The 27494-nt window shown below is 44.5% G+C and overlaps 1 protein-coding gene across 1 annotated transcript; it reads left to right on the top strand.

Moving 5' to 3' along the window:
- The first annotated feature begins 17265 nt into the window (after positions 1 to 17265).
- LOC139259991 (gamma-crystallin M2-like) lies at positions 17266 to 19933 on the top strand. The gene is made up of 2 exons (XM_070876015.1): positions 17266 to 17526; positions 19606 to 19933. The coding sequence occupies exons 1-2, from the start codon at positions 17266 to 17268 to the stop codon at positions 19879 to 19881; spliced, it is 537 nt and encodes a 178-aa protein (XP_070732116.1). The 3' UTR covers positions 19882 to 19933.
- The last annotated feature ends 7561 nt before the right edge of the window (positions 19934 to 27494 follow it).

The raw sequence follows: 27494 nt of genomic DNA, 5'->3' as shown, positions 1-27494 counted from the left end.
CGACATATCATAGGTTAAATGGTTCTGTCAATGTCCGACACCAGGCCCACCCCTAAAAAGAGAATTAAAGAAAGTCTCAAAAGATCTTTCAGGGCAGACGGTGAAGATACCACCAGCCACCTGTCCGATCGGGACGAATAACAGCTACTTGTCATGGTTGTACTATGTTTATCCTGATTGTATGTTGTGTTTGATTATGTTTGAACTATCGCTCCCTTAATAAAATGTCTTATAACTCCTAAGACCCTTTAGGTATCTGTGTGTGACCTGTGATCCTAAATCTTACAAACCCCAGGATTGCCGCCGAACATGCTTACAATGCTGCTCATTCCAGCACTAAGTGCATAATTGAGCACTACATCGGGATCCTCAAGCAGAGGTTCCATTGCCTGGACCGCTCTGATGGAGTTCTGCAGTTCTTTCCTGAGTGGGTCTCCCTATTCGTGGTCGTCTGCTGCATGCTTCACAACCTGGCAATCATGAGGGGCCAGTCGCTGGAGGTCGATCCAGCAGTAGCACCTCAGGAGGAGGTGGAGGAGGAGGAGGAGGAGGACCAGGATGTGCGTCACCAGCCACCCAGGAGGCGGCGTCGCGATCCCAACTCTGCAAGGGAGGTGCAGAACCGTCTCATCGCTGCTCGTTTCTGCTTCCCCTCTCAGTCTCCAGGTAATCCCCTTCCTGGCCTCGGCTGTCACTGCCTTCAAGGCTGTTGTCCACGGCTCGCATCTCACTGTCTAGGCCATCCTTTCCCTTGTCTCTGCTCCCACTGCCTTCAAGGCTGTCATCTTGCATTGCCCTCCCACTTGCATCAGCACTAGGACCCTCACTTTGGCTCTCACTCGACCTCTCATCTGCAAGCATAAATGGCACAAGGGCTGACGTGAGGGGGAGATAGGGAATTGGCACACGGAGGCTGCAAGTTGTACACTTTCGGAAGGAATGGCACAACAGGCGCTATTGCTTTCAGGGAGATAGCATTCAAGGAGGGCCTTCACTTACCCACGTTGGCCACAGTGGCATCGGCTGTACCGGAGGCCACAGGGAAGGCAGCATGCCTGCCCACTAGCACTTCCACCCTCTCCTCCAGAGGCGTCAGGAGCTGAAGCTGAGGCTCGCCCCACCAGTCCTCCTTTGCTCCATGCGGTTGTATGCAACCTTGGCCTGCAAAACAATGATGCTCAATTTCCCGGGTTACTTGCGCCGTATTTTTGGCGCGCACCGGTTTTTCTGGCGTATTTACTTTTTTCAAAGTTTTCCCCAGCGATCTGCACCGGCGTAACTGAGTTAGTTACAATTTTTCTGGATGAGTTTTTTTTTGACGGAATGGCGTTCCCTCATGTCTGCGGCGGATTTCATAAATTTTCGCAGCTTGGCCAAAATATTTCCTCCTAGGTCGGCATTTCTGGCCACTCCCGAAAAACCTTCTGATGAGTTATCAGAAAGCAGCGCACATTGACAAATCAGTGCTGAAAGATGCCATTGTTTTTAATCGAAGATTTTGGAGGGAGTCAAGAACACTCTAAAAATCAATACTAAGTTCAACTTTTTTTACCTGTCAATGTAGTAAATGGAAGTTTGTTGGATTTCCGAAGTTGTAATTTTTTTTCTTACTCACACGCACCACTGATCGTGTTCAAGCAGGGCTGGAGGATCGTAGCAATGGCTGGCAGAATCGGCCCTGCGCTCGGAGACAGGGGCTTGGGGCTAGGCTGGAAAACAAGCCTGGGGGTGGCGTGGTGGGGGGGGGAGAGAGGGAGGTGCCGATCGATCAGAAGGCTTATGGACTGAGCCCGGGGAACAAGGTGCCGATCGGACGGCTTCTGAAGACTGCAATGAGTTTGGGGGAGGTGAGGTCGGGGGGAGGGGGTGGGGGGTGGGAGAGAGAAGGGGAGAAGTCACAAGACTGCAATTAGTTGGGGGGGGCAGAGAGGAGAAGTTTTAATAATTGAAAAAATAATGGAAATGATTCAGTTTTAATGTAAAATATATTTTATTCAAAAGTTTAACAAACAGTTTGTACTTAATTTAACTTTAATAAAATTATTCTTGTATCAAACTTTAAAGTTTTCAGTTACGATCACTTAAAAACTTTAAGATCACTTACTAATAAATGTATAAATTTACATAACTTACAAAAGACATTTAATTTGAAAACAACAGTTACAACAGTAACAATAGTAACAACAACAACAACAACAACAGCCCGCAGGCGGTGGCGCAATGTTTCTGGGCTTGGGACCAAACTTATTCTTTCTAAGATCTTGGGTAGTGCGCACCTGTTGGGTCGGGGGTGGGGTGGGGGGGAGGTGGTGTGGCGGCAATGTGGAGGGCCCAGGCGGCAATGTGGAGGGCCCAGTTTGGGGCTCTTCAGAAGCTGGTGTGGGGATTGGAGTGGGAGTGACAGTTGATTCTGTCAATGCATGCAAGGTCTGGGCGTGTTCCCTTCTTGCAGCAGCTAACTCCAACATGCCGTCCCTCATGCGCCCTGACAGTGTCTCAACAGCCTGCAACATTCACTCCCTCATGTTGAGCAAACTTTCTCATCTGTGACATTCACTCCTTCATGTTCAGTGATGGTATTTGCACCATGTCTGACATTCCCTCCCTGATATTCACTGACAGTGCATTAGCTACCTGTGACATTCCCTCCCTCATGGTCACTGACATCATTCCCATTTCTCGTGTGATTGCTGTTACTTCTCCCGACAGTCCCGCTACCTCATCACTCACCCCACTGATGGTGTCCAGGAGTGAAACATAGAAACATAGACATAGAAAATAGGTGCAGGAGTAGGCCATTCGGCCCTTCTAGCCTGCACCGCCATTCAATGAGTTCATGGCTGAACATTCAACTTCAGTACCCCATTCCTGCTTTCTCGCCATACCCCTTGATCCCCCTAGTAGTAAGGACCTCATCTAACTCCTTTTTGAATATATTTAGTGAATTGGCCTCAACAACTTTCTGTGGTAGAGAATTCCACAGGTTCACCACTCTCTGGGTGAAGAAGTTCCTCCGCATCTCGGTCCTAAATGGCTTACCCCTTATCCTTAGACTGTGACCTCTGGTTCTGGACTTCCCCAACATTGGGAACATTCTTCCTGCATCTAACCTGTCTAACCCCGTCAGAATTTTAAATGTTTCTATGAGGTCCCCTCTCATTCTTCTGAACTCCAGTGAATACAAGCCCAATTGATCCAGTCTTTCTTGATAGGTCAGTCCCGCCATCCCGGGAATCAGTCTGGTGAACCTTCGCTGCACTCCCTCAATAGCAAGAATGTCCTTCCTCAGGTTAGGAGACCAAAACTGTACACAATACTCCAGGTGTGGCCTCACCAATGCCCTGTACAACTGTAGCAACACCTCCCTGCCCCTGTACTCAAATCCCCTTGCTATGAAGGCCAACATGCCATTTGCTTTCTTAACCGCCTGCTGCACCTGCATGCCAACCTTCAATGACTGATGTACCATGACACCCAGGTCTCTTTGCACCTCCCCTTTTCCTAATCTGTCACCATTCAGATAATAGTCTGTCTCTCTGTTTTTACCACCAAAGTGGATAACCTCACATTTATCCACATTATACTTCATCTGCCATGCATTTGCCCACTCACCTAACCTATCCAAGTCGCTCTGCAGCCTCATAGAATCCTCCTTGCAGCTCACACTGCCACCCAACTTAGTGTCATCCGCAAATTTGGAGATACTACATTTAATCCCCTCATCTAAATCATTAATGTACAGTGTAAACAGCTGGGGCCCCAGCACAGAACCTTGCGGTACCCCACTAGTCACTGCCTGCCATTCTGAAAAGTACCCATTTACTCCTACTCTTTGCTTCCTGTCTGACAACCAGTTCTCAATCCATGTCAGTACACTACCCCCAATCCCATGTGCTCTAACTTTGCACATCAATCTCTTGTGTGGGACCTTGTCGAACGCCTTCTGAAAGTCCAAATATACCACATCAACTGGTTCTCCCTTGTCCACTCTACTGGAAACATCCTCAAAAAATTCCAGAAGATTTGTCAAGCATGATTTCCCTTTCACAAATCCATGCTGACTTGGACCTATCATGTCACCTCTTTCCAAATGCACTGCTATGACATCCTTAATAATTGATTCCATCATTTTACCCACTACCGATGTCAGGCTGACCGGTCTATAATTCCCTGTTTTCTCTCTCCCTCCTTTTTTAAAAAGTGGGGTTACATTGGCTACCCTCCACTCCATAGGAACTGATCCAAAGTCAATGGAATGTTGGAAAATGACTGTCAACGCATCCACTATTTCCTAGGCCACCTCCTTAAGTACTCTGGGATGCAGTCCATCAGGCCCTGGGGATTTATCGGCCTTCAATCCCATCAATTTCCCCAACACAATTTCCCGGCTAATAAGGATTTCCCTCAGTTCCTCCTCCTTACTAGACCCCCCGACCCCTTTTATAACCGGAAGGTTGTTCGTGTCCTCCTTCGTGAATACCGAACCAAAGTACTTGTTCAATTGGTCCGCCATTTCTTTGTTCCCCGTTATGACTTCCCCTGATTCTGACTGCAGGGGACCTACGTTTGTCTTTACTAACCTTTTTCTCTTTACATATCTATAGAAACTTTTGCAATCCGTCTTAATGTTCCCTGCAAGCTTCTTCTCATACTCCATTTTCCCTGCCCTAATCAAACCCTTTGTCCTCCTCTGCTGAGTTCTAAATTTCTCCCAGTCCCCAGGTTCACTGCAATTTCTGGCCAATTTGTATGCCACTTCCTTGGCTTTAATGCTATCCCTGATTTCCCTTGATAGCCACGGTTGAGCCACCTTCCCTTTTTTATTTCTATGCCAGACAGGAATGTACAATTGTTGTAGTTCATCCATGCGGTCTCTAAATGTCTGCCATTGCCCATCCACAGTCAACCCCTTAAGTATAATTCGCCAATCCATCCCAGCCAATTCACGCCTCATACCTTCAAAGTTAGCCTTCTTTAAGTTCTGGACCATGGTCTCTGAATTAACTGTTTCATTCTCCATCCCAATGCAGAATTCCACCATATTATGGTCACTCTTCCCCAAGGGGCCTCGCACAATGAGATTGCTAATTAATCCTCTCTCATTACATAACAACCAGTCTAAGATGGCCTCCCCCCTAGTTGGTTCCTCGACATATTGGTCTAAAAAACCATCCCTTATGCACTCCAGAAAATCCTCCTCCACTGTATTGCTTCCAGTTTGGTTAGCCCAATCTATGTGCATATTAAAGTCACCCATTATAACTGCTGCACCTTTATTGCACGCACCCCTAATTTCCTGTTTGATGCCCTCCCCAACATCACTACTACTGTTTGGAGGTCTGTACACAACTCCCACTAACGTTTTTTGCCCTTTGGTGTTCTGCAGCTCTACCCATATAGATTCCACATCATCCAAGCTAATGTCCTTCCTAACTATTGCCTTAATCTCCTCCTTAACCAGCAATGCTACCCCACCTCCTTTTCCTTTTATTCTATCCTTCCTGAATGTTGAATACCCCTGGATGTTGAGTTCCCAGCCCTGCTCATCCTGGAGCCACGTCTCCGTAATCCCAATCACATCATATTTGTTAACATCTATTTGCACAGTTAATTCATCCACCTTATTGCGGATACTCCTTGCATTAAGACACAAAGCCTTTAGGCTTGCTTTTTTAACACCCTCTGTCCTTTTAGAATTTTGCTGTACAATGGCCCTTTTTGTTCTTTGCCTTGGGTTTCTCTGCCCTCCACTTTTCCTCATCTCCTTTCTGTCTTTTGTTTTTGCCTCCTTTTTGTTTCCCTCTATCTCCCTGCATTGGTTCCCATCCCCCTGCCATATTAGTTTAACTCCTCCCCAACAGCACTAGCAAACACTCCCCCGAGGACATTGGTTCCGATTCTGCCCAGGTGATCGGGTAAGGTCAATGCTCTCCCCACTCAATAACATCATCTGAATCATATCTGTTAGATCCTGCACCTCAGGAGAGTGCGGTCGAGCTCTCCTTCTCCTCCTCCCCATGGGTGCGGCACGCACCCCAACACTGGGACCTGCAGCCTGGGAAGGTGGGGTCCTGGGTGTGCCACACTTCTCCCCCCCTCCCCCCCCCCTCCCCCCCCCCCCCAATGGGACCTGCAGCCTGGGAAGGTAGGGCCCTGGGTGTGCCTCACTGCTCCCCCCTCCCCCCCTCTGCCCCCCCCCACAATGGGACCTGCAGCCTGGGAAGGTGGGGCCCTGGGTGTGCCTCACTGCTCCCCCCTCCCCCCCTCTGCCCCCACCCCCAATGGGACCTGCAGCCTGGGAAGGTGGGCCCTGGGTGTGCCTCACTGCTCCCCCCTCACCTCCCACGCTCCCCGCAATGGGACCTGCAGCCTGGGAAGGTGGGGCCCTGGGTGTGCCTCACTGCACCTCCCCACTGGGACATGCAGCCTCAGACGTCAGGAAACCATGGAATGTCCCACCAACACTCAAACCACTAGTCACTGAAGGGGCCGTCACCGCAATGAGCGGCACCTCCTCCACAATCAGTAACACAGTGGGGGCTTCATCCAGCTCCATCCCCTTCCCCTCCCGCTCGCTCCCATGTTCTTGGTCTTTTTGGTTCGATTTGAAGATGTTATTCTGTTCAGGCTGGTCTTTGTCTGAATTTTCTTCTACATTGCAAAATATAAAAGAACACAGACAAATGGTTAGCATCAGAAGAGGGTGGGTGGCATGAGTAGATTCACACAGCGCAGGCCAGGCAGCAGGCTGATTTGAAGGACCACGATGAGTGATAGTACGTTGCATCAACCAAAATGTAGCTGATGGAGATATCCCCAGGAATTGAAGCATAGCTAGCCCGCGCAGTACTTAACAGTTAGCAAAGCTAGACTGTGGAATTTGCAGGACTTACCCTCTCCTCGAGTGTGGGCCCAGCTTGTGCAGTGGTGATTGCTTTTCTCCAGGTAGGACCCATCAAAGCAGCGACCCTCTCTTCCAAGGACGTCAGTGGGTGCAGGTTTGCTGGGCCTCCTTCTGTTCGGGTTCTTTTTCATTTGTTGTGTGCTACTTTCCTCTGCAAAGATGAAAACATAACTTTTCAGAGAGGGTGTCTTTCTGCTGGGTGGGACATATACAGCTCGTCACATTTATAATTGCAATTGCATTGAATAAATGAAAATATTACTTACACTAACTACTTGACCAAGATCCTGCCACTTCTTTTTACACTGGCCTCCAAATCTTGTGGTCACCACTGCGCTGTAATCTTTTGCAACTTGGTTCCAGCGTTTCTTCATTTCTTTGGGTGGAACTTTTATGTGACCTCTGCTGGTGTCCAGCTCCTGCCATCTGGTCTCAATCACAGTAACTAGTGTCTCCACTTAATCCTGCAAGAAATGTTTGGTCCTTGCACCACATTGCATCTTGTATTGCTGCAGCTGCGATTTTTCTAATGTGCTCATGCAGCACTTGTAACTCACACAACTGGCTCTTTAAAAATGACCGATTGCCAACTCAGAGCTGTACGTACTGCACATGTGCATCCATTGCAACAACGTCAACAACATAACTTTTTTTGTCGCGCATGTGCAGAAGATGCAGCATCATTTTTCGTGCAGACAGCAGGCTCCATCCCCCGCCCCCCCCTGCCCTCCCGAGGCGACTGGACAGGCTGTGCGGCGCCAAATTTGAATTATAGATCGGAGAAACTTTGGCAAAATATTTCCAGCGCATTTCTGGCCTAGAAAAACGGGCGTAACTCTGGCAATACGCCAGAAAATGGGCTTGGGCAAAATTGAGCGCATTGAATGGTTGCTGAGTAGCAGCGTAATGAAGCATCAGAAATGAGTGCACAAGTGTGTGTCCCTGACATGCAGCTGTAACTGTGACATGAGCGGGAGCCTCCATTGCACAAACCCACACATATATATCGAGACCTCAACAATGAAATGCTGATTCAGTGATTATATAGTGAAGGTGGGAAATGAGAGAAGGATGAAGGAGAGGCTCACAGATGGAAAGTCAGCAGTTGGTGGAATAGGTAATCACTTTCATCAGACGAATGATGTCGTTCATCCTTTTTCCACATTGGGTGGTGGTCAGATCATGAATGAGGTCCCTGACACCTCCATAGCTATCTCTCTCCAGGCATTAGTAAAAAGCTCCCGAGTAGGTCTCCTTGCATAAGGGTACAGGAATAGCCTCCTTCCCTCCACAGCCTGAATCGGTGTCTCGAGTTCTGCATCAAAAAAACGGGTTGCCCTCCTTGGTACAGGTGCAACAGCAATGGCTTTCACTCAAACGCCTTCCCTCCTCAGGGCCTAGCTGCAACCCCTGGCCTTTAAGAAGGCCAGGAAGCAGTTGGCTCATTAAGGCCAAATCAAGAGAAGGTGAATTTCCCTGTGGAAACTCCGCCCCCAACTCCCCACCCACACCGCTGCAAAGTGGCAATTCCCGCTGGCCAATACCGCTGGGCGCCATTTTTTTTTGAAAAATTGGTGAATTTCGATCTATTGGCTGCCACAACCATTGCGGCGGTAATGGCGGCCAAAAGGCGGTAGGTGCACCCGTTTCGGGCGAACCTGAATTTCGGCCCCAAAATCTGCGCTCTAGATAAAACTTTGTGGGCAGCTTTTTTTAAGGTGAATAGCAAGCGCTGTTCCTTTGCTGCTGATCACGAAATCCAGGCCCATAATTTGGGTTTGAAATAAAACTAGTCATTTACAGTGATGCCTCGCTAGTTGTTTGGAGATTTGATTCAAAAATACCAGTCCTGCCAGTGTGGGGGAAAGATTAAATCAGTATTTCTTTAAAAGGCAAAGTATATATTTTTTCATGAAATTGTCCAGGCAGCGCCTGGACTTAAAAGCTATGGGACAAGAACCTCCACTTTTTTTGCATGCTTACCGTCCACTTAATGCCCATTTTACCACTGAAATGCTGAATAACGCCCATATATCGCCCATTTTGCCACAAAATGGAAACTGACGGGCATTTTTCAGAAACTTATCAGTGAGCGTTACTTTCCTCATGTGCTTAATGTCGGGAAGAAATATTATCACCCGCCCACTTTTTTTGGGCAGAATCAGCGGAGTGGGCGAAATCAACGCCCATAATATCGGCCAGTGTTAATTTGTGCACTAATTTAACGCCGAGATTCAACATTAACGCCCGTCCACTTTTTTTGTCGTAAAGAGCATATTTACTGAAACTAGCGGCCATTAGATCACCCAGTGTCAATTTCACCACCTCGCACACATATCGCCCACAATATCGCTTGCCCAAAAAAACGTCCAGAAAAAGTGGAACTAACCGAAACTAATCAGAGCATTATGGATGCCATGTTCCAGATCAAATGTCACATCCTTTAAAAGGCTGCTGTGCTTCAACCTCGGCGGAGTACGGATGTACTCTGCAGGTCGTTGGAGTTGATGTGAACATCTCTAAAAACATCTTGACCATACAGTGACTGATTGGAATTGAACAGGTGTCTTCGTCGGGACATTCCTTGTTTGTGACCGATCGGTGGAAAACAGAGAGCTACTGCAATGGGGCCTGTCCTTTCTCACCCTCTCTTGGTGACCAATTACATGCAGCAGACTTAACATCGCCGAAGGAATGCTCCACTGCACTCCAATGTAAGATGTGACAGACTGATGAGGAGGAACAGACGTTACACCCCCCGCAAGTACAAGGAGAAGCATTCTTACCTCGACTTGCCCGACACCACCTGCCTTCGGAGATTGTGCTTCCACAAAAAGGTTATCACTGAGGTATGCCAGCTGATAAGAGCAGATCTGCAGCCTGCCAGCACCATCAGTACTGCACTGTCCGTCGAGGTCAAAGTCACTGTGGCACTGTCATTCTATGCCTCGGGTTCTTTTCAGGCCACAGCTGGAGATATTTGCGGACTTTCTCAACATGTCACACATCGCTGCATTAGACAGCACTGAAGCCCTGTGTGCATGCAGGAGGGACTTGATCAGCTTCCCTATGACCAGGGAGGTACAGAGTGAGAAGGCTCTAGGATTCTCCAGAATTGCAAACATCCCCAAGATGCAGGGAACACACATTGTACACACATAGCGATGCGGGCACCTTTTCAGGATGCAGAGGTTTTCAGGAACTGCAAGGGATTCCACTCCCTGAATGTCTAGTTGTCGACCACCAGCAAATTATACTGTCAGTGAATGCTCAATTTCCAGGCAGCATCCATGATGCTCACATCCTGTGTGAGAGCATTGTATCTGACTTGTTCAACAATCAGCCACAAGGTCAATGCTGGATGCTTGGTGACAAAGGATATGGCCTCGCTACCTGGAGGGAGAACAGCCAGTTGTCGTGGTGCACATTGGTACCAACGACATAGGTAAAAAAAGGGATGAGGTCCTACGAAACAAATTTAAGGAGCTAGGAGCTAAATTAAAAAGTAGGACCTCAAAAGTAGTAATCTTGGGATTGCTACCAGTGCCACGTGCTAGTCAGAGTAGGAATCGCAGGATAGCGCAGATGAATACGTGGCTTGAGCAGTGGTGCAGCAGGGAGGGATTCAAATTCCTGGGGCATTGGAACCGGTTCTGGGGGAGGTGGGACCAGTACAAACCGGACGGTCTGCACCTGGGCAGGAGCGGAACCAATGTCCTAGGTGGAGTGTTTGCTAGTGCTGTTGGGGAGGAGTTAAACTAATATGGCAGGGGGATGGGAACCAATGCAGGGAGACAGAGGGAGATAAAAAGGAGGCAAAAGCAAAAGACAGAAAGGAGATGAGGAAAAGTGGAGGGCAGAGAAACCCAAGGCAAAGAACAAAAAGGGCCACTGTACAGCAAAATTCTAAAAGGACAAAGGGTGTTAAAAAAACAAGCCTGAAGGCTTTGTGTCTTAATGCAAGGAGTAACCGCAATAAGGTGGATGAATTAACTGTGCAAATAGATGTGAACAAATATGATGTGATTGGGATTACGGAGACGTGGCTCCAGGATGATCAGGGCTGGGAACTCAACATCCAGGGGTATTCAACATTCAGGAAGGATAGAATAAAAGGAAAAGGAGGGGGGGGGGTAGCATTGCTGGTTAAAGAGGAGATTAATGCAATAGTTAGGAAAGACATTAGCTTGGATGATGTGGAATCTATATGGGTAGAGCTGCAGAACACCAAAGGGCAAAAAACGTTAGTGGGAGTTGTGTACAGACCTCCAAACAGTAGTAGTGATGTTGGGGAGGGCATCAAACAGGAAATTAGGGGTGCATGCAATAAAGGTGCAGCAGTTATAATGGGTGACTTTAATATGCACATAGATTGGGCTAGCCAAACTGGAAGCAATACGGTAGAGGAGGATTTCCTGGAGTGCATAAGGGATGGTTTTCTTGACCAATATGTCGAGGAACCAACTAGCGGGGAGGCCATCTTAGACTGGGTGTTGTGTAATGAGAGAGGATTAATTAGCAATCTCATTGTGCGAGGCCCCTTGGGGAAGAGTGACCATAATATGGTGGAATTCTGCATTAGAATGGAGAATGAAACAGTTGATTCAGAGACCATGGTCCAGAACTTAAAGAAGGGTAACTTTGAAGGTATGAGGCGTGAATTGGCTAGGATAGATTGGCGAATGATACTTAAGGGGTTGACTGTGGATGGGCAATGGCAGACATTTAGAGGCCGCATGGATGAATTACAACAATTGTACATTCCTGTCTGGCGTAAAAATAAAAAAGGGAAGATGGCTCAACCGTGGCTATCTCGGGAAATCAGGGATAGTATTAAAGCCAAGGAAGTGACATACAAATTGGCCAGAAATTGCAGCGAACCTGGGGACTGGGAGAAATTTAGAACTCAGCAGAGGAGGACAAAGGGTTTGATTAGGGCAGGGAAAATGGAGTACGAGAAGAAGCTTGCAGGGAACATTAAGGCGGATTGCAAAAGTTTCTACAGGTATGTAAAGAGAAAAAGGCTAGTAAAGACAAATGTAGGTCCCCTGCAGTCAGAATCAGGGGAAGTCATAACGGGGAACAAAGAAATGGCAGACCAATTGAACAAGTACTTTGGTTCGGTATTCACTAAGGAGAACACAAACAACCTTCTGGATATAAAAGGGGTTAGAGAGTCGAGTAAGGAGGAGGAACTGAGGGAAATCCTTATTAGTCGGGAAATTGTGTTGGGGAAATTGATGGGATTGAAGGCCGATAAATCCCAGGGCCTGATGGACTGCATCCCAGAGTACTTAAAGAGGTGGCCTTGGAAATAGCGGATGCATTGACAGTCATTTTCCAACATTCCATTGACTCTGGATCAGTTCCTATCGAGTGGAGGGTAGCCAATGTAACCCCACTTTTTAAAAAAGGAGGGAGAGAGAAAACAGGGAATTATAGACCGGTCAGCCTGACCTCAGTAGTGGGTAAAATGATGGAATCAATTATTAAGGATGTCATAGCAGCGCATTTGGAAAATGGTGACATGATAGGTCCAAGTCAGCATGGATTTGTGAAAGGGAAATCATGCTTGACAAATCTTCTGGAATTTTTTGAGGATGTTTCCAGTAAAGTGGACAAAGGAGAACCAGTTGATGTGGTATATTTGGACTTTCAGAAGGCTTTCGACAAGGTCCCACACAAGAGATTAATGTGCAAAGTTAAAGCACATGGGATTGGGGGTAGTGTGCTGACGTGGATTGAGAACTGGTTGTCAGACAGGAAGCAAAGAGTAGGAGTAAATGGGTACTTTTCAGAATGGCAGGCAGTGACTAGTGGGGTACCGCAAGGTTCTGTGCTGGGGCCCCCAGCTGTTTACATTGTACATTAATGATTTAGACGAGGGGATTAAATGTAGTATCTCCAAATTTGCGGATGACACTAAGTTGGGTGGCAGTGTGAGCTGCGAGGAGAATGCTATGAGGCTGCAGAGTGACTTGGATAGGTTAGGTGAGTGGGCAAATGCATGGCAGATGAAGTATAATGTGGATAAATGTGAGGTTATCCACTTTGGTGGTAAAAACAGAGAGACAGACTATTATCTGAATGGTAACAGATTAGGAAAAGGGAAGGTGCAATGAGACCTGGGTGTCATGGTACATCAGTCATTGAAGGTTGGCATGCAGGTACAGCAGGCGGTTAAGAAAGCAAATGGCATGTTGGCCTTCATAGCAAGGGGATTTGAGTACAGGGGCAGGGAGATGTTGCTGCAGTTGTACAGGGCCATGGTGAGACCACACCTGGAGTATTGTGTACAGTTTTGGTCTCCTAACTTGAGGAAGGACATTCTTGCTATTGAGGGAGTGCAGCGAAGATTCACCAGACTGATTCCCGGGATGGTGGGACTGACCTATCAAGAAAGACTGGATCAACTGGGCTTGTATTCACTGGAGTTCAGAAGAATGAGAGGGGACCTCATAGAAACGTTTAAAATTCTGACGGGTTTAGACAGGTTAGATGCAGGAAGAATGTTCCCAATGCTGGGGAAGTCCAGAACCAGGGGTCACAGTCTAAGGATAAGGGGTAAGCCATTTAGGACCGAGATGAGGAGAAACTTCTTCACCCAGAGAGTGGTGAACCTGTGGAATTCTCTACCACAGAAAGTAGTTGAGGCCAATTCACTAAATATATTCAAAAGGGAGTTAGATGAAGTCCTTACTACTTGGGGGATCAAGGGGTATGGCGAGAAAGCAGGAAGGGGGTACTGAAGTTTCATGTTCAGCCATGAACTCATTGAATGGCGGTGCAGGCTAGAAGGGCTGAATGGCCTGCTCCTGCACCTATTTTCTATGTTTCTATGTTTCTATGAACCCCCTGCGTAACACTCACACCAAAGCCGAGAAGCGATGCAACGAGAACCATAGAGCAAATCGCAATATCGTGGAGAAAACCATTGGAGTGCTGAAGCAGCGCTTTAGATGCCTGGACCACTCAGGAGGTGAGCTCCAATACCATCCTGAGCAGGTGGCTCAATTCGTGGTGGTGTGCTCCATGCTGCACAACTTGGCTATCAGGAAGGGACAAGAATTGCCTGATGAGTCTGACAGTCCACCTCACCAGAGAGAGGAAGAGGAGGACAAGGAGGCGGACGCTGACATCGGTCCAGACAATCAGGCTGATGCTGAACCCATGCCCCTGCCCCCATGTAGACCGCATGAAAGGGCCCGTGGTGACATGATATCTGCAAGAACCTTACGTCAGGAGCTCATCAATGATCGCTTTGCCTGAAAGAACATTGGTGTTATTTACAAGGCTGACACACTGCTGGGTGTACAGGTCGTACTTCAATGGTGGGCATCATCTTGGTGACAGTTAAAGTTTAAATTGATTGAAGTTAAGTGTAATTATACCCTTCGATGTGAAGGAACCACCAGCGTGTAATGGTGCAGCTATCTGAGCCAATGCGCGACAAGGTTTTGTTTGATAAAAAACATTTAAACCGAACATTAGTCTGAAATCATCAATATTTCTGTACAAACCAACCCTTCCCCCCCCCCACCCAGTTCTCCTCCCCACCTCTACCCCTTCCCCTTCCCCTCCTGACTCCAAGCCGCCTGGCCGAGGAGCTCCTCAGGCGATACTTCATTGGGGGGGTGGGGTGATGACCGAAACGCTGCTTGGGCGGATATGGGAAAGGACGGTCCCGTGGTGGGAACGTGCTCCGAGCCAGAAGCAAGATGTTGCCGCTGGCTCTCGTGTGGTTGGCAATGCGGGTGCAGCACCTTGGGTTGCAGGTGCAGTGCCGTGCTCCGGGACCACTGGGAGCCTTCTGCTACCAGTGTTCCTGGCTACCAGCTCTCCTGGCTACCAGCTCCAGGGCTTCCTCCATCACTTCCATGTTATATCTTATTTGTTGGACATAAACTCGGTGCCAACTATGTTCTTGGTGCTTAGTAGGCATTTTGCTACTGGTGAATCTCCCTCATGCCTCCCACAACAGCCAGAGAAGCACATACCACAGCCACACACGCTTTCAGTGCCTCTGAGCACCTTCTCTCTCTGACTCCTCTTCGGCGCCTGTCATGATGACCCTTGACCTCCTCAATCGCGGGAATCGAGCGTTGCCATGCCGTTGCTAAGGACGGCCACACTTTACGGCAGAAGGTCAAAAGAATGTTACCCCACCGCCCATTTCATATCGCTCGCGGTAACACCCATTTTCAAAAATGGAGACTACGTGCTTTGAGAATGGGTGAGAAGTCGGCGATCTGAAAACCCTTTTTTACTGCGCACGCCGGAAATAATGCCCATTTTTGGGCAATAAGCACAAAAGTGGAGGTTCTAGCCCAAAGTATGGATATAAATACGTTTTTGTGATTTTATTTATAGCATACAACTCCTTTAAAAAGATATCTTGTAAAGTGCCATTTACTTCATTCTAAATGCAATTGATTCTTACTGTAGTGTTGTTATGGTATTAACTTGGTTATGTGCAGAACAATGCATGGCAGTGAGTGAGTGCAAGGTTGTGTCATAGTCGCGTGATACAGCTAAAATCAAAATTCATAAAGAGTAGTTAATAAATGTTACAGAAACTCCAATCTCGGATTATAATCTTGAAAAATCACTCCTCCTACCCGCTATTATTTATAAAATATACTAGACACTTTGGTTTGTCTTTACATTTGTTGGTCTTATTTTCCAGCCACGATCCTTTGTGGGGAGGTTTCAGTCAGCAAGTTGTTTTAGTGAGTAGCATTTCTCACATGAATAAAAACATCTGCTTCCTTGTCACTGGGAATGATGATGAAAAGGGCTGACAGTAGCTGAAGTTTGTTTATAATGCTTAATTTGAGCGAGTACATTTCTGGCCCCTTAATGGACTCAATTATAGGAGAGAACTGGACTCCCAACCAGTCAATCAGTTTAAGTCCCATCGCTGTGGCTCTGACAGTTGTATTGTCAATTCTTAGGTACCTTGGTGTTAGCTGGAGTTAAGCTCAACTATGATCTAATTGATTGGAGGAGCAGGCTCAAGGGGGTGAATGGCCTGCTCCTGTTCCTGATGTGAGGCCCAAAATGTGCATTTCACTGGGATTGAAAAAGTGGATCTCCAAAATAGCTCCTGCTGCTCCTGAGATTTGCTGCCAACAACTCTGGAGACTACTGCAGCTCCAGGTTAACCTTCCGTGCTAGAGAACCAGGGCCACCTACAAGGAAAACTATAGTTGCAAATGGGGAAAAGTTACAATAAAAAGTTATCATGGTCTAATTTCCAATTATATCTGCCAATTAAAAAAATTTATGCCAATTATACAAGTATTGTTAATAGTCCCGTGAAAAGGTGCTTTTCACTGTAACATGTTGCCACTGAATCTCCATTTAGCTCTAAATGCAGAAAGCAAGGTTCCAGTGCCTTGCAGTGATCAATTGTGGATATCCAGCCTTCAGCAGGCTTTGACCTGGAGCTTTGGCAGGAAGAAAGGCAAGTAGGGGAGAGAAGTACATGGAGACTGAGGGTCTCCATTTGAGCACTGGTTTTCAGGATATCAACTTAAATGTCTCTTAAGTCATTCAAACATAGTTAAATGCAACAACTATAACAAATAATGGAGAGATACTGAACATAGAAACATGTAGTTGGACAATTTTATAAAATGTATCTTGCTTTGCTTTAAAGGTGTTACAGAATTCAATAAATCTAACTCTGCAATAGAAGTAATATATAGGGGTTCCGTCTTCAGACTTTTATTACACTTAAATTTACTCAACTTTTATTGGGGGAGGCCAGGAGGAGAGGTGAGGATTAAGAAGCATCCATTATTTTAGTTTCCTTGTCCCTTTGCATTATTTGGTGTGATGTGCTTTGAAAGCAAATGAGAAAAAGGTTTGCCAAGCATTTATTTCATAAGGGCACTGCCCCTTTAATACAAATTATAGTATGATTGAGTGCTTGCATTCAAAGCAGACACTACTAAATCCTAATTGTTACACACTGTTGATTCAGAATTCCTTTTGTCCAAGAGATTAATGTGCTGTTGTATGTAGGCCAAAGCAAAAAGCTTCTATGACAGCAATGATAAAACACAATGCAACAAAAATTTGTGATACTGGACATTCTATAATGATGAATCAGGATTTATTTTCTTGCTTTGAAAGAATACTGCACTGGTCACATAAAGGAGAGATTTTAAAATGACAATGGAACATCACTGGGTTGTTATTAATGGAGTTGTATAAAAGAAGCCAGTACCCTGCTGTGAGTGAAGTCTGTTGAATAGAAATTTTGAGATTCACGTGAATTAGACAAAATGGGAAAGGTAAAACTAATTCATTTTGGATTTTAAAAAAATGAATGTATGTGCGCAGTCTCAACTAAAATGTACCTACTTTTGCAGGCCACCTTTTACGAGGACAGGAACTTCCAGGGTCAGCACTACGAGTGCAGTACTGACTGTGCTGACCTGCACTCTTACTTCAGCCGCTGTAACTCCATCCGTGTAGAGAGCGGCTGCTGGGTGGTGTATGAGAAACCCAATTACATGGGATACCAGTATGTTCTGACCAAGGGTGAATATCCTGACTACCAGCGCTGGATGGGATTCAATGACAACATCAGATCATGTCGCACCTACTCATATGTAAGTTTCAATTTCTTTAATGATTTTTGAATCTTTCCCTATTTTCCGAATTTCATCTTTATCATAATGATCTGTTGATGACTTATTTATATCAGGGTGTAGAGAATCCTGCAATGTGATAGATGGTTACAAAACACTGAAGGAATCACATGAAGTCACTGACCACACTAATAACTCAGTTGTCTAAACAATCTATAGTCTATCAGTGTCTGTGCTATCTTTAGTTACAGCTTCCAAGTTATTTTACTACATTTACAGATAATCTCATTTAGATGTAACTTAAAATAACAGAATCTTATGATGCAATAGAAAAGTAACTGGAACTGTATATCATATACAATAATCGGAAGTGAAATCATTGCTCGATATAATGCTGTATTAATTATACTGAAAGTTAAATCTTGTAATTGAGAGCATATATTTTTAATACTGTGATAATTGTTAATGCAATGTCAATGAATCACTCTGGCCCAAAAATTGAACAATTTAATCTGTGGCATTTCATTCCTTCAGGTGATAAATTGTTCTTAGAGAGTTGTAAATTTTTACCTTTTTTTCTTACTTTTCCACCTCTTTTTTCTCTCTCTCTCTCTTAATTCAATATTTTTTTCCCTCTCTTTATTTCTCTTTCTCAGCAACTTGCCAGAATTGTGAACTGGTAACGGCGTGGCGAGGGCATCGAGGCATTTGGTATTTTAGTAAATGACGGGACCAAGAGCTTATTTCCTTAACCATTGAGAAAGATACAGAAGAATGACAGAGAAGGAGGGTGAATTAGAGCCAAATCAGATACAGAATGAGAACTAAAGTGAGGGAAAAAAATATTTGATTAAGAGAGACAGGAAAAGCATGAAAAAATAATAATAACATTTGACATTTTTAAATCTCCAAATATAATTTACTACATGCAGGAATGAGATTGAACAAACTAAATTGTTCAATTTCTGGGCCAGAAAGGTTGATTGGCATTGCATTAACAATTATCAAATTGTTAAAAAGATACTTGTTGAGATCCAGCTCTAACTTTATGCATCAAGTTTAATGGCAATTAATATGCAAATCCAGAAACTTAAAAAAATAATGGGGAGGCTAAGGATGAGATATTGTTTGTGCGAAGCAAATGGTGGAATGACATAAATTAACCAGTAACTTCTGGAAATTTGCAACTCAATGGCCCACATTTTGTGGTCGGAGGCTTCTCATGGGCGGATGTCTCCGAACTGCAAAAAATCTATGAACTTACTGGCTGGTCTGGGTGGTTCGGTGACTTGCGGTCTTGGGCCTCTACATGTAGGCCTGCGGCGAGGCCCACGTGCCCCTGGGATCACGTGGGCCAGCCCAATCAATGAAAGTAATGGGATTCCCATTCATATTTATGGTGAGTTCCGTTACTACGGAACTGCCAAAAGTATGAATGGGCACACCCCCCCAAAATACACAAGCACATTAAATTAAAATGAAATTTAATTAAATATTTTATACAAAAATTTTTTGGGGGAATTTTTTAAATGCTTTACCAGGGCTAAAAATAAACTTATCTTAATGTTCAGGGTTTTTAATATATAAATGAGTGATAAAACGTTACTTTTCTATTTTTAAAACTCTTACGCTGGTAAAAGCAAGGCTTACACCTGCTTACACCTGCTTTTACCTGCGTAAGAATTTCAAGGGCATTCACTGGGCGGGAGTTAGCCCAACTCTCTGCCAGCAGAGGTCCTTTTCTTTCCGATGCGTGCGATCTGTCAGGAGGATTCGTGACAGATCGTAAGTTCCGTGTTTTGGCGCATGTGCAGTGCACCCGAAACTTGCCTGATGGGACCCCTACGGTTGCGTGTGCACCTCATATGCTCCCGTCGGAGCCATGAATTCAGACCCATAGTCTATCTCTTATTACCCTGAACTTGCTGGCCAATTTGCGCATTAATAATGGAGTGTGTCGTTAACATGCCGATATTTTGCTAGCTAATTTGGCCCATTGTTTTTATGGTTTTACATTTCTCATCTTTGCATATGGATTTACTTATATCAGTATTTTTGCAGCATTTTTGCATTAATCTAATGATTTTGTTCATTTTATAGCCCAGCGATGGTTCCTACAGAATTAAGATCTACGAGAGATCTGACTTTGGAGGACAGATGATGGAATTCATGGATGACTGTCCATCTGTCTACGATCGTTTCTGTTACCGTGACATTCACTCCTGCAATGTGATGGACGGTTACTGGGCCTTCTATGAACATCCCAACTACAGAGGCCGACAGTACTTCCTGAAACCCAGTGAATACAGGGGATTCAGTGACTGGGGAGCAACCTGTCCAACTATCGGATCTTTCCGCCGTGTAATGGATTTCTAAATATTTTAAAAGCTCAATGTCAGATGAGAAATAAACATGATTTTGATCATTACAGTTATGAGTCTTCCATTAATCTTTAAAAGTAATACAAATATTTCTTAATATTTCTCACAATGTAAGTGCTGTATTTAAACCTCATTCCATTTCCACTTCATTGAATCTTGTCCCACCTAAATGGGAGTCATATAGATATAATTTAATTTGTGAAGCTAGTGCCGTATTAGACCACATGTTTTACTTCTGGTATAGTTGCAACAAATGGTAATCTAGTCGTTGGAAAATCATTGATATTAGCAGCTGAATACTGACATCCAATCAAATTTACAATAAAATTACATAACACGTATAGATGATTACGCATCACTCGGAGGCTGGTACCAAATCAGGTTGTTCTGAATTTTTGCTAAACTATCCTTCTGAAACATCTCACAGTTCTGCATAGAAGGAAGGTGAATGAAGGGAGAGTCTCTCAGAGTAAATTAAAAAAATAAACTCCCTCCAAGCTAGAAATTTAAATCATCTCTGTGATGAATACTCAAAATATAACATTTCAGGATGTATGGCTGCCTTTCATTTTAACTTAAATTGCTGCTGGGAGCACTTTGAAAAGGTGACCAATCTATTGTGGACTGCAGTTAAAAATATCTAAGATGGCATCATGGGCAGACATGGAGAATTCTGTGCCGACAAAATTATTTCCATTAAAATCAATAATGTACTTGACAAAATAACATCCAACTCAATATTGATTATGATATTTCTTTTGAATAGACATGTGGTCAGCTATGAAATTATTTATATATCCCGTCTGTGAGGTTAACCATAACTCATTCACATCTTTGTGACATGTTTTGGCGATATATTTTTACAGATTCCATCTTTCTTATGAGGCACGAGGCCAAAGGCCATAGAAAGTCAATGAAGTATTGTAAGTGGGTTTCCCCTGAGCCTTACAACCCTCTTTAATCTCAAATAACAGTAAAACCTGACCTATGTGTTCCTTACAGGAGCTAAATCCAGCCTGCTGTTTTTAGAAAACATTTGACATACATGGCACAACAACCCAAATAACCACTTTTTACAGCAAAAATTCTTCAGTGCATTTCTGCCGCACTTAGGGCCTCCTCCTTCTTGTGGATAGAAACCAATTGTACTTTGGAATACTGAGGTATTCTGGATCAACTGGGCTTGTATTCACTGGAGTTCAGACGAATGAGAGGGGATCTCATAGAAACATTTAAAATTCTGACGGGTTTAGACAGGGTAGATGCAGGAAGAATGTTTCCAATGTAGGGGAAGTCCAGAATCAGGGGTCACAGTCTAAGGATAAGGGGTAAGCCATTTAGGACCGAGATGAGGAGAAACTTCTTCACCCAGAGAGTGGTGAACCTGTGGAATTCTCTACCACAGAGAGTTATTGAGGCCAATTCACTAAATATATTCAAAAAGGAGTTAGATGAAGTCCTTACTACTAGGGGGATCAAGGGGTATGGCGAGAAAGCAGGAATGGGGTACTGAAGTTGCATGTTCAGCCATGAACTCATTGAATGGTGGTGCAGGCTCGAAGGGCCGAATGGCCTACTCCTGCACCTATTTTCTATGTTTCTATGTTTCTATGTTTCTATGTATGTGTACCTCAAATAGAATCCTATTCACCAGCTTCTGAAGTGCTGCTGCGAGGCAAATTGGTGGTCCCTGGCACCGTTCACTGGCTATTGCAGCTTCTCTTACTTCTCCATGCCACTTGCCTAGTTCAGATTATAAAAATCCAGCATGAACACACTCTACACTTATTGCCCTGTCTTCAGCTGAGTGATGCAGTGTGAAGTCTGCGGGCTAGACATTCGGCTCCATATTGCCCAATTTTTCGGCACTACAGGTGCCGTTTTGTGTCAAAAATGCCGTCCGCGCAGCGCACACACACTTCTGGTGTGGTCATGCCTGATTCCATTTTGGTGAGGTCGGTCAGGCAGGTGTTAGGTATATGCGCTGGAAGTATGTAGAATAGACAGATTGTGTTGTCAATCAGCGCACAATGCTGATTTGATGCCAGTGTTGGCATTTTCATCCTCAATGGTGGAGCTAACGCCCTAATTTAACCTAAAAGGTTTCTTTCTCTCTCACTTCCAGGGCAGGAATTCATCAAATTTTTTTTTTCATATTTGCTGTAACACTCTTGCTCACCACCCTTGGCTGGAGTGCAGCACACAGTTGTGGTGCAATTTAAACAAATTAAAATAAGTTATTTGATTGGTCTGCTGATAGCAATTTACAAGTTTACAATGCAACTGACAGTAATATTCATGCACGTCATCTTATTTTAAGGCAGAAGTGCCAATCTAACTTTGGTTGACCTGGATAAAGATATTGCAATCAGGTTTATCCCTGTTAATGTTGCCTATAATTCTTTGGCTTGCAAAGTTACTGCATGGTTTCAATAACCTGTTCATATACACGCAGCACATAGATTACAATCAGTCTCATTCCCAGGCCCAAGTCCCAAGCTTCAAAGGGTTGGGTAAATAGCCATGGAGGAGGCAGAGTCAAAGATGGGGCTTTTCAGTTGTGCAGTAGTGAGAAATAATATTGGCTCAGAAAATCAAGATGTAGAATCAGTTTGGGTGGAGATAAGAAATAATAAGGGGATGAAGTCACTGGTGGGCGTAGTCTATAGGCCCCCTAACAGTAGCTATTGTTGCATGGAGTATAAATCAAGAAAAATAATGGAGGCTTGTAAGAAAGGTACGACAATAATCATGGACAATTTTAATCTTCATATTGACTGGACAAATCAAATTGGCCAAGGTAGCCTTGAGGGAGAGTTCATAGAGTGTATCTGGGATGGGTTCCTTGAACAGTATGTTGCAACCAGGGAGCAAGCTATCCTGGATCTGGTACTGTTTAATGAGACAGGCTTAATAAATGATCTCATAGTGAAGGATCCTCTCGGAAAGAGTGATCATAGCTGGTTGAATTTCAAATTCAGTTGGAGGGTGAGAAAGTTGGATCTTAAACCAATGTTCTGATCGTAAATAAAGACGATTACAAAGATATGAAGGCAGAGTTGACTAAAGTGGACAGGGAAAATAGATTAAAATGTAAGATGGTTTGTAAGCAGTGGCAGACATTAAGGAGATATTTCATAATTTTCAACAAAAATATATTCCAGTGAGAAGGAAATACTTTAAGAGAAGAGAGAACCATTTGTGACTAACTAAGGAAGTAAAGGATGGTATCAAATTGAAAACAATGGCACACAAAGTGGCCAAGATTAGTGGGAGGCCAGAGGATTGGGAATTTTTTAAAAGCCAGCAAAGAACGACTAAAAAAATAATAAAGAGAGGGAAGATAGAGTATGAGAGTAAACTAGCAAGAAATATAAAAATAGATAGTAAGAGCTGCTACAGGTATATAAAGGGGAAGAGAGTAGCTAAAGTAAACGTTGGTCACTTAGAGGATGAGACTGGAGAATTAATAATGGGGAACAGAGAAATGATGGAGACATTGAACAAATATTTTGTAACGGTCTTCATGGTAGAAGACACTAAAAACATCCCAATAATGGATAATCAAGGGGCTATAGGGAGGGAGGAATTTAAAACAATTACTATCACTAAAGAAAAAGTACTCAGTAAAATAATGGAACTAAAGGTGGACAATCAAACAGAGTCAGCATAGTATTATGAAAGGGAAATCATGTTTGACAAATTTGCTGAAGTTCTTTGAGGATGTAATGAGCAGGGTGGATAAGGGGGAACCAGTGGATGTGGTGTATTTGGATTTCCAGAAGGCATTCGATAAGGCGCCACATAAGAGGTCACTGCATGTACAGGGTATTGGTGAGGCCACACCTGAAGTACCGCGTATAGTTTTGGTTCCTTATTTAAGGAAGAATATACTTGCATTGGAAGCTGTTCAAAGAAGGTTCACGAGGTTGATTCTGGAGATGAGGGGGTTGACTTATGAGGATAGGTTGAGTAGGTTGGGCCTATACACATTGGAGCTCAGAAGAATGTGAGGTGATCTTATCGAAACATATAAGATAATGAGGGAGCTCAACAAGGTGGATGCAGAGAGAATATTTCCACTCATAGGGGAAACTAAAACTAGGGGACATAGCCTCAGAATTAGAAGCTGCCCATTTAAAACTGATATGAGGAGGAATTTCTTCTCTCAGAGGGTTGTAAATCTATGGAATTTTCTGCCCCAGAGAGCTATGGAGGCTGGGTCATTGAATATATTTAAGGCAGAGATAGACTGATTTTTGAGCGATAAGGGAGTAAAGGATTATGGGGAGTGGGCAGGGAAGTAGAGCTGAGTCCATGACCATATCAGCCATGATCTTATTGAATGACGGAGCAGGCTCGAGGGGCCAATTGGCCTACTGCTCCTATTTCTTATGTTCTTATGTAAGTCCCCTGGACCTGATGGCTTGCATCCTAGGGTTTTAAAAGAAGTGGCTGCAGAGATAGTGGATGCATTGGTTGTAATCTACCAAACTTCCCTGGATTCTGGAGAGGTCCCAGCAGATTGGAAAACCTCAAATGTAACGCCTCTATGTAAAAAAGGAGGCAGATAGAATGCAGGAAACTATAGATCAGTTAGCCTAACATCTGTGGTTGGGAAAATGCTGGAGTCCATTATTAAGGAAGCAGTAGCAGGACATTTGGAAAAGCATAATATGGTCAAGCAGATTCAGCATGATTTTATGAAAGGGAAATCATTTTGACAAATTTGCTGGAGTTCTTTGAGGATGTAATGAGTAGGGTTGATAAGTGAATGGGCAGGAACATGGAAAATGGAATATAGTGTGGAGAAATGTGAAGTTATTTACTTTGGTAGGAAAAATAGAAAAACAGAATATTTTTTAAATGGTGAGAGATACAAGAGGATTTTAGTATAAGAGTAAAGACGTCTTACTGCAATTATACAGCACCCTAGTTAGACCGCACCTGGAGTATTGTTTAAAGTTTTGGTCTCCTTACCTAAGGAAAGATATACTAACCATAGAGGGAGTGCAACAAAGGCTCACTCGACTGATTTCTGGGATGGGGAATTATCCTATGAAGAGAGCTTGAAGTAGACCAGGCCTATATTCTGTAGAGTTTAGAATAATGAGAGGCGATCTCATTGAAACGTACAAAATTCTTACAGGGCTTGTAAGAGTGGAGTAATTGATATAAAAACTCAACTACTCTTTGACCCGGAATCAGCAGGCGGACACCTCGGATAAGTAAGAACACAAACTTTATTCAAGCCGGCAGAGGAAGCACCTCCGACCTCTGAGAACGGATCTTCGACGCGCAATATATTTCGCACACTTTTTATACTGTTTTACCCGACAAGTACATAATTACTGTTGATTAGTTTCCCGTCGCGCATTTGCATCATGCTCAACTACCATTGGTTGTTACCTACAATGCGTTGCAACTGTTTTTGCACAATTTCTGTTTTTACAAAGGTTATCTGATCAAGGGGGTTTCCAATCTTGCACGGCCTCCATGCTTGTTAATGTGGTTTAAAAATTAACAGTATACAATGAATTACAAGACCTCTCAGTACATTACTATTTGTACCTGTACCTTATTAAAGAGGTTAAAACATAATAGTCCTAGGAGTCATAAAACCTCTCAGTACATTACTATTTTCATTCCCTGGTTATTTATTTATTTTCTCCATATTCAATTTTATTCTAACAAGGCTTGACAGGGTAGATGCTGGGAGGATGTTTCCCTTGGTTGGGGAGTCTCGAACCAGGGGTCACAGTCTCAGAATAAGGGGTTGACCATTTAGGGCTGAGATGAGGAGAAATTTCTTCACTCTGAGGGTGGTGAATCTTTGGAATTTTCTACCCCAGAGGGCTGTGGAGGCTCAGTCGTTGAGTATATTCAAGACAGAGATCGATAGATTTTTGGATATTAAGGGAATCAAGGGATATGGGGACAGTGCAGAAAAGTGGAGTTGAGGTAGAAGATCAGCCATGATCTTATTGAATGGTGAAGCAGGCTCAAGGGGCTGAATGACCTACTCCTGCTCCTATTTCTTATGTTCTTATTAATAAACCTTTATCGGTCAGGTGGTGTTGGTCTGAGTCCCATACTGATGTTCATAGTGACAATCTAGACTCACAATCTGGGTTGAAATTCCAGTGCAGTACTGGGACAGTGCTGTGTTTTTGAAGGTCCCATCCTTTGGGCTATGCATTAAACTGAGGTCTTGTCCACTTGAACAGGCAAAGGTTCCCCTGACAGAGCTGGAAACCTCCTGAGGGCCGAAATTCAGGCACGCCAGAAAGATGGCGCACCAATGATTTATTACCTGTTTTTATCCGCCGGGAGCGATGGGGCAGCCTTCAGATCGGTTTTCGGGACATTTAACTTTTTTTGACTGGAAGTCAGTTATAGTGGGGGTGGAAGTGTGGCAGTAAGTCATGCTGAGACGCAGAAGTTGGGGCGGGAGCAAGTCTCCACCGCTATCATTGCACGTGTGCGTCACCACGCTCTCTCCCCTCCGTTAAAGGGGAGAGAATCGGGGATTTTTTAGCTTCAGCCACTGGACCACCAGGGAGGGTTTTGGCTGGGCCAGAGGCATGGCACCCAAGAGGGGGTGCCAGGTTGCCTGTTGGCGGCCTGGCTGAACCTGGAGCAATAATTTGCCGGCTGATCGGGAAGTCGGCCGGCAAAAATAAATACATAGCTGCCGCGGCAGTGTAGGTGGTTTGCCTAAGTGGTTTCGAATCACCCCAGTCTACGGAAATTATTTAGGAGAACAGAAAACTGAGCCAGAGACAGGTCTTTCGGCCTTAACCGCACAATACTTCATTCGGTTCCACACACAGACACACACACACACACAGACACACACACACACACACACACACACACACACCAGTAAATGTAACACCTGGTGGCGTAAATGAAACAATACAACATTACAAAAACTGGCCCGTCCTAACAGACCCCTGTCACAAATTATAATGACTAAGAAAACACACTATGGTAATATACAGGGTATAACTGGATTTGTCCAACAAATCCCACTTTACACACACAATAATCACACGCAGCACCTCCCCACTAAACCCCTAAGGCTTGGTTTGGGACTCACGACACCCTCTCACACTCGATTCAATGATCTTAACGGTGCGTGGGCTTGGATAATGCTCACCCAGATTATCCGTTGGCTTACTCGCTGCTTCCTCCTTGGGGAAAGCTTTCTCTTCCGATTCCTGCCGCCGTTGCAGCATTCAGGTCCTGGTCTCGAGGGTCCTTCCAAAGGTAGAGTAGCAAGGCTCTTGGTCCCTCATTGGTGGGTTTTCTCTCCATCCCGGATGGAGAGCACAATTCTTGAAGCAAAGAGAGAAGATGGAAATGGCAGCAAACTGCCTTCTCTTATACGTTACAGTCCATACTTCTTCCTGCCAAAAAATAGAGTATTTCCTTTGTCTGGGGTGATTGTCTGAATGGCCCATCATCCCAGATCTTACGTTTGTGTATTCTGTTGATGGCTTCAGATGGCTTCTGCTTCCAATGGGTCTGCGACTTAATGGCAGTTCTTTTTTGGTTTCCTGCCTTTCGGGGCTATCGCATCCAGGTAATGGCGTAAATGGCCGT

Source organism: Pristiophorus japonicus, chromosome 3, assembly GCF_044704955.1.
Source record: "Pristiophorus japonicus isolate sPriJap1 chromosome 3, sPriJap1.hap1, whole genome shotgun sequence".
NCBI lineage: Eukaryota > Metazoa > Chordata > Chondrichthyes > Pristiophoridae > Pristiophorus > Pristiophorus japonicus.
Note: the sequence above shows the minus strand (reverse complement) of the source record. Positions and strands in the feature narration are given on the sequence as shown.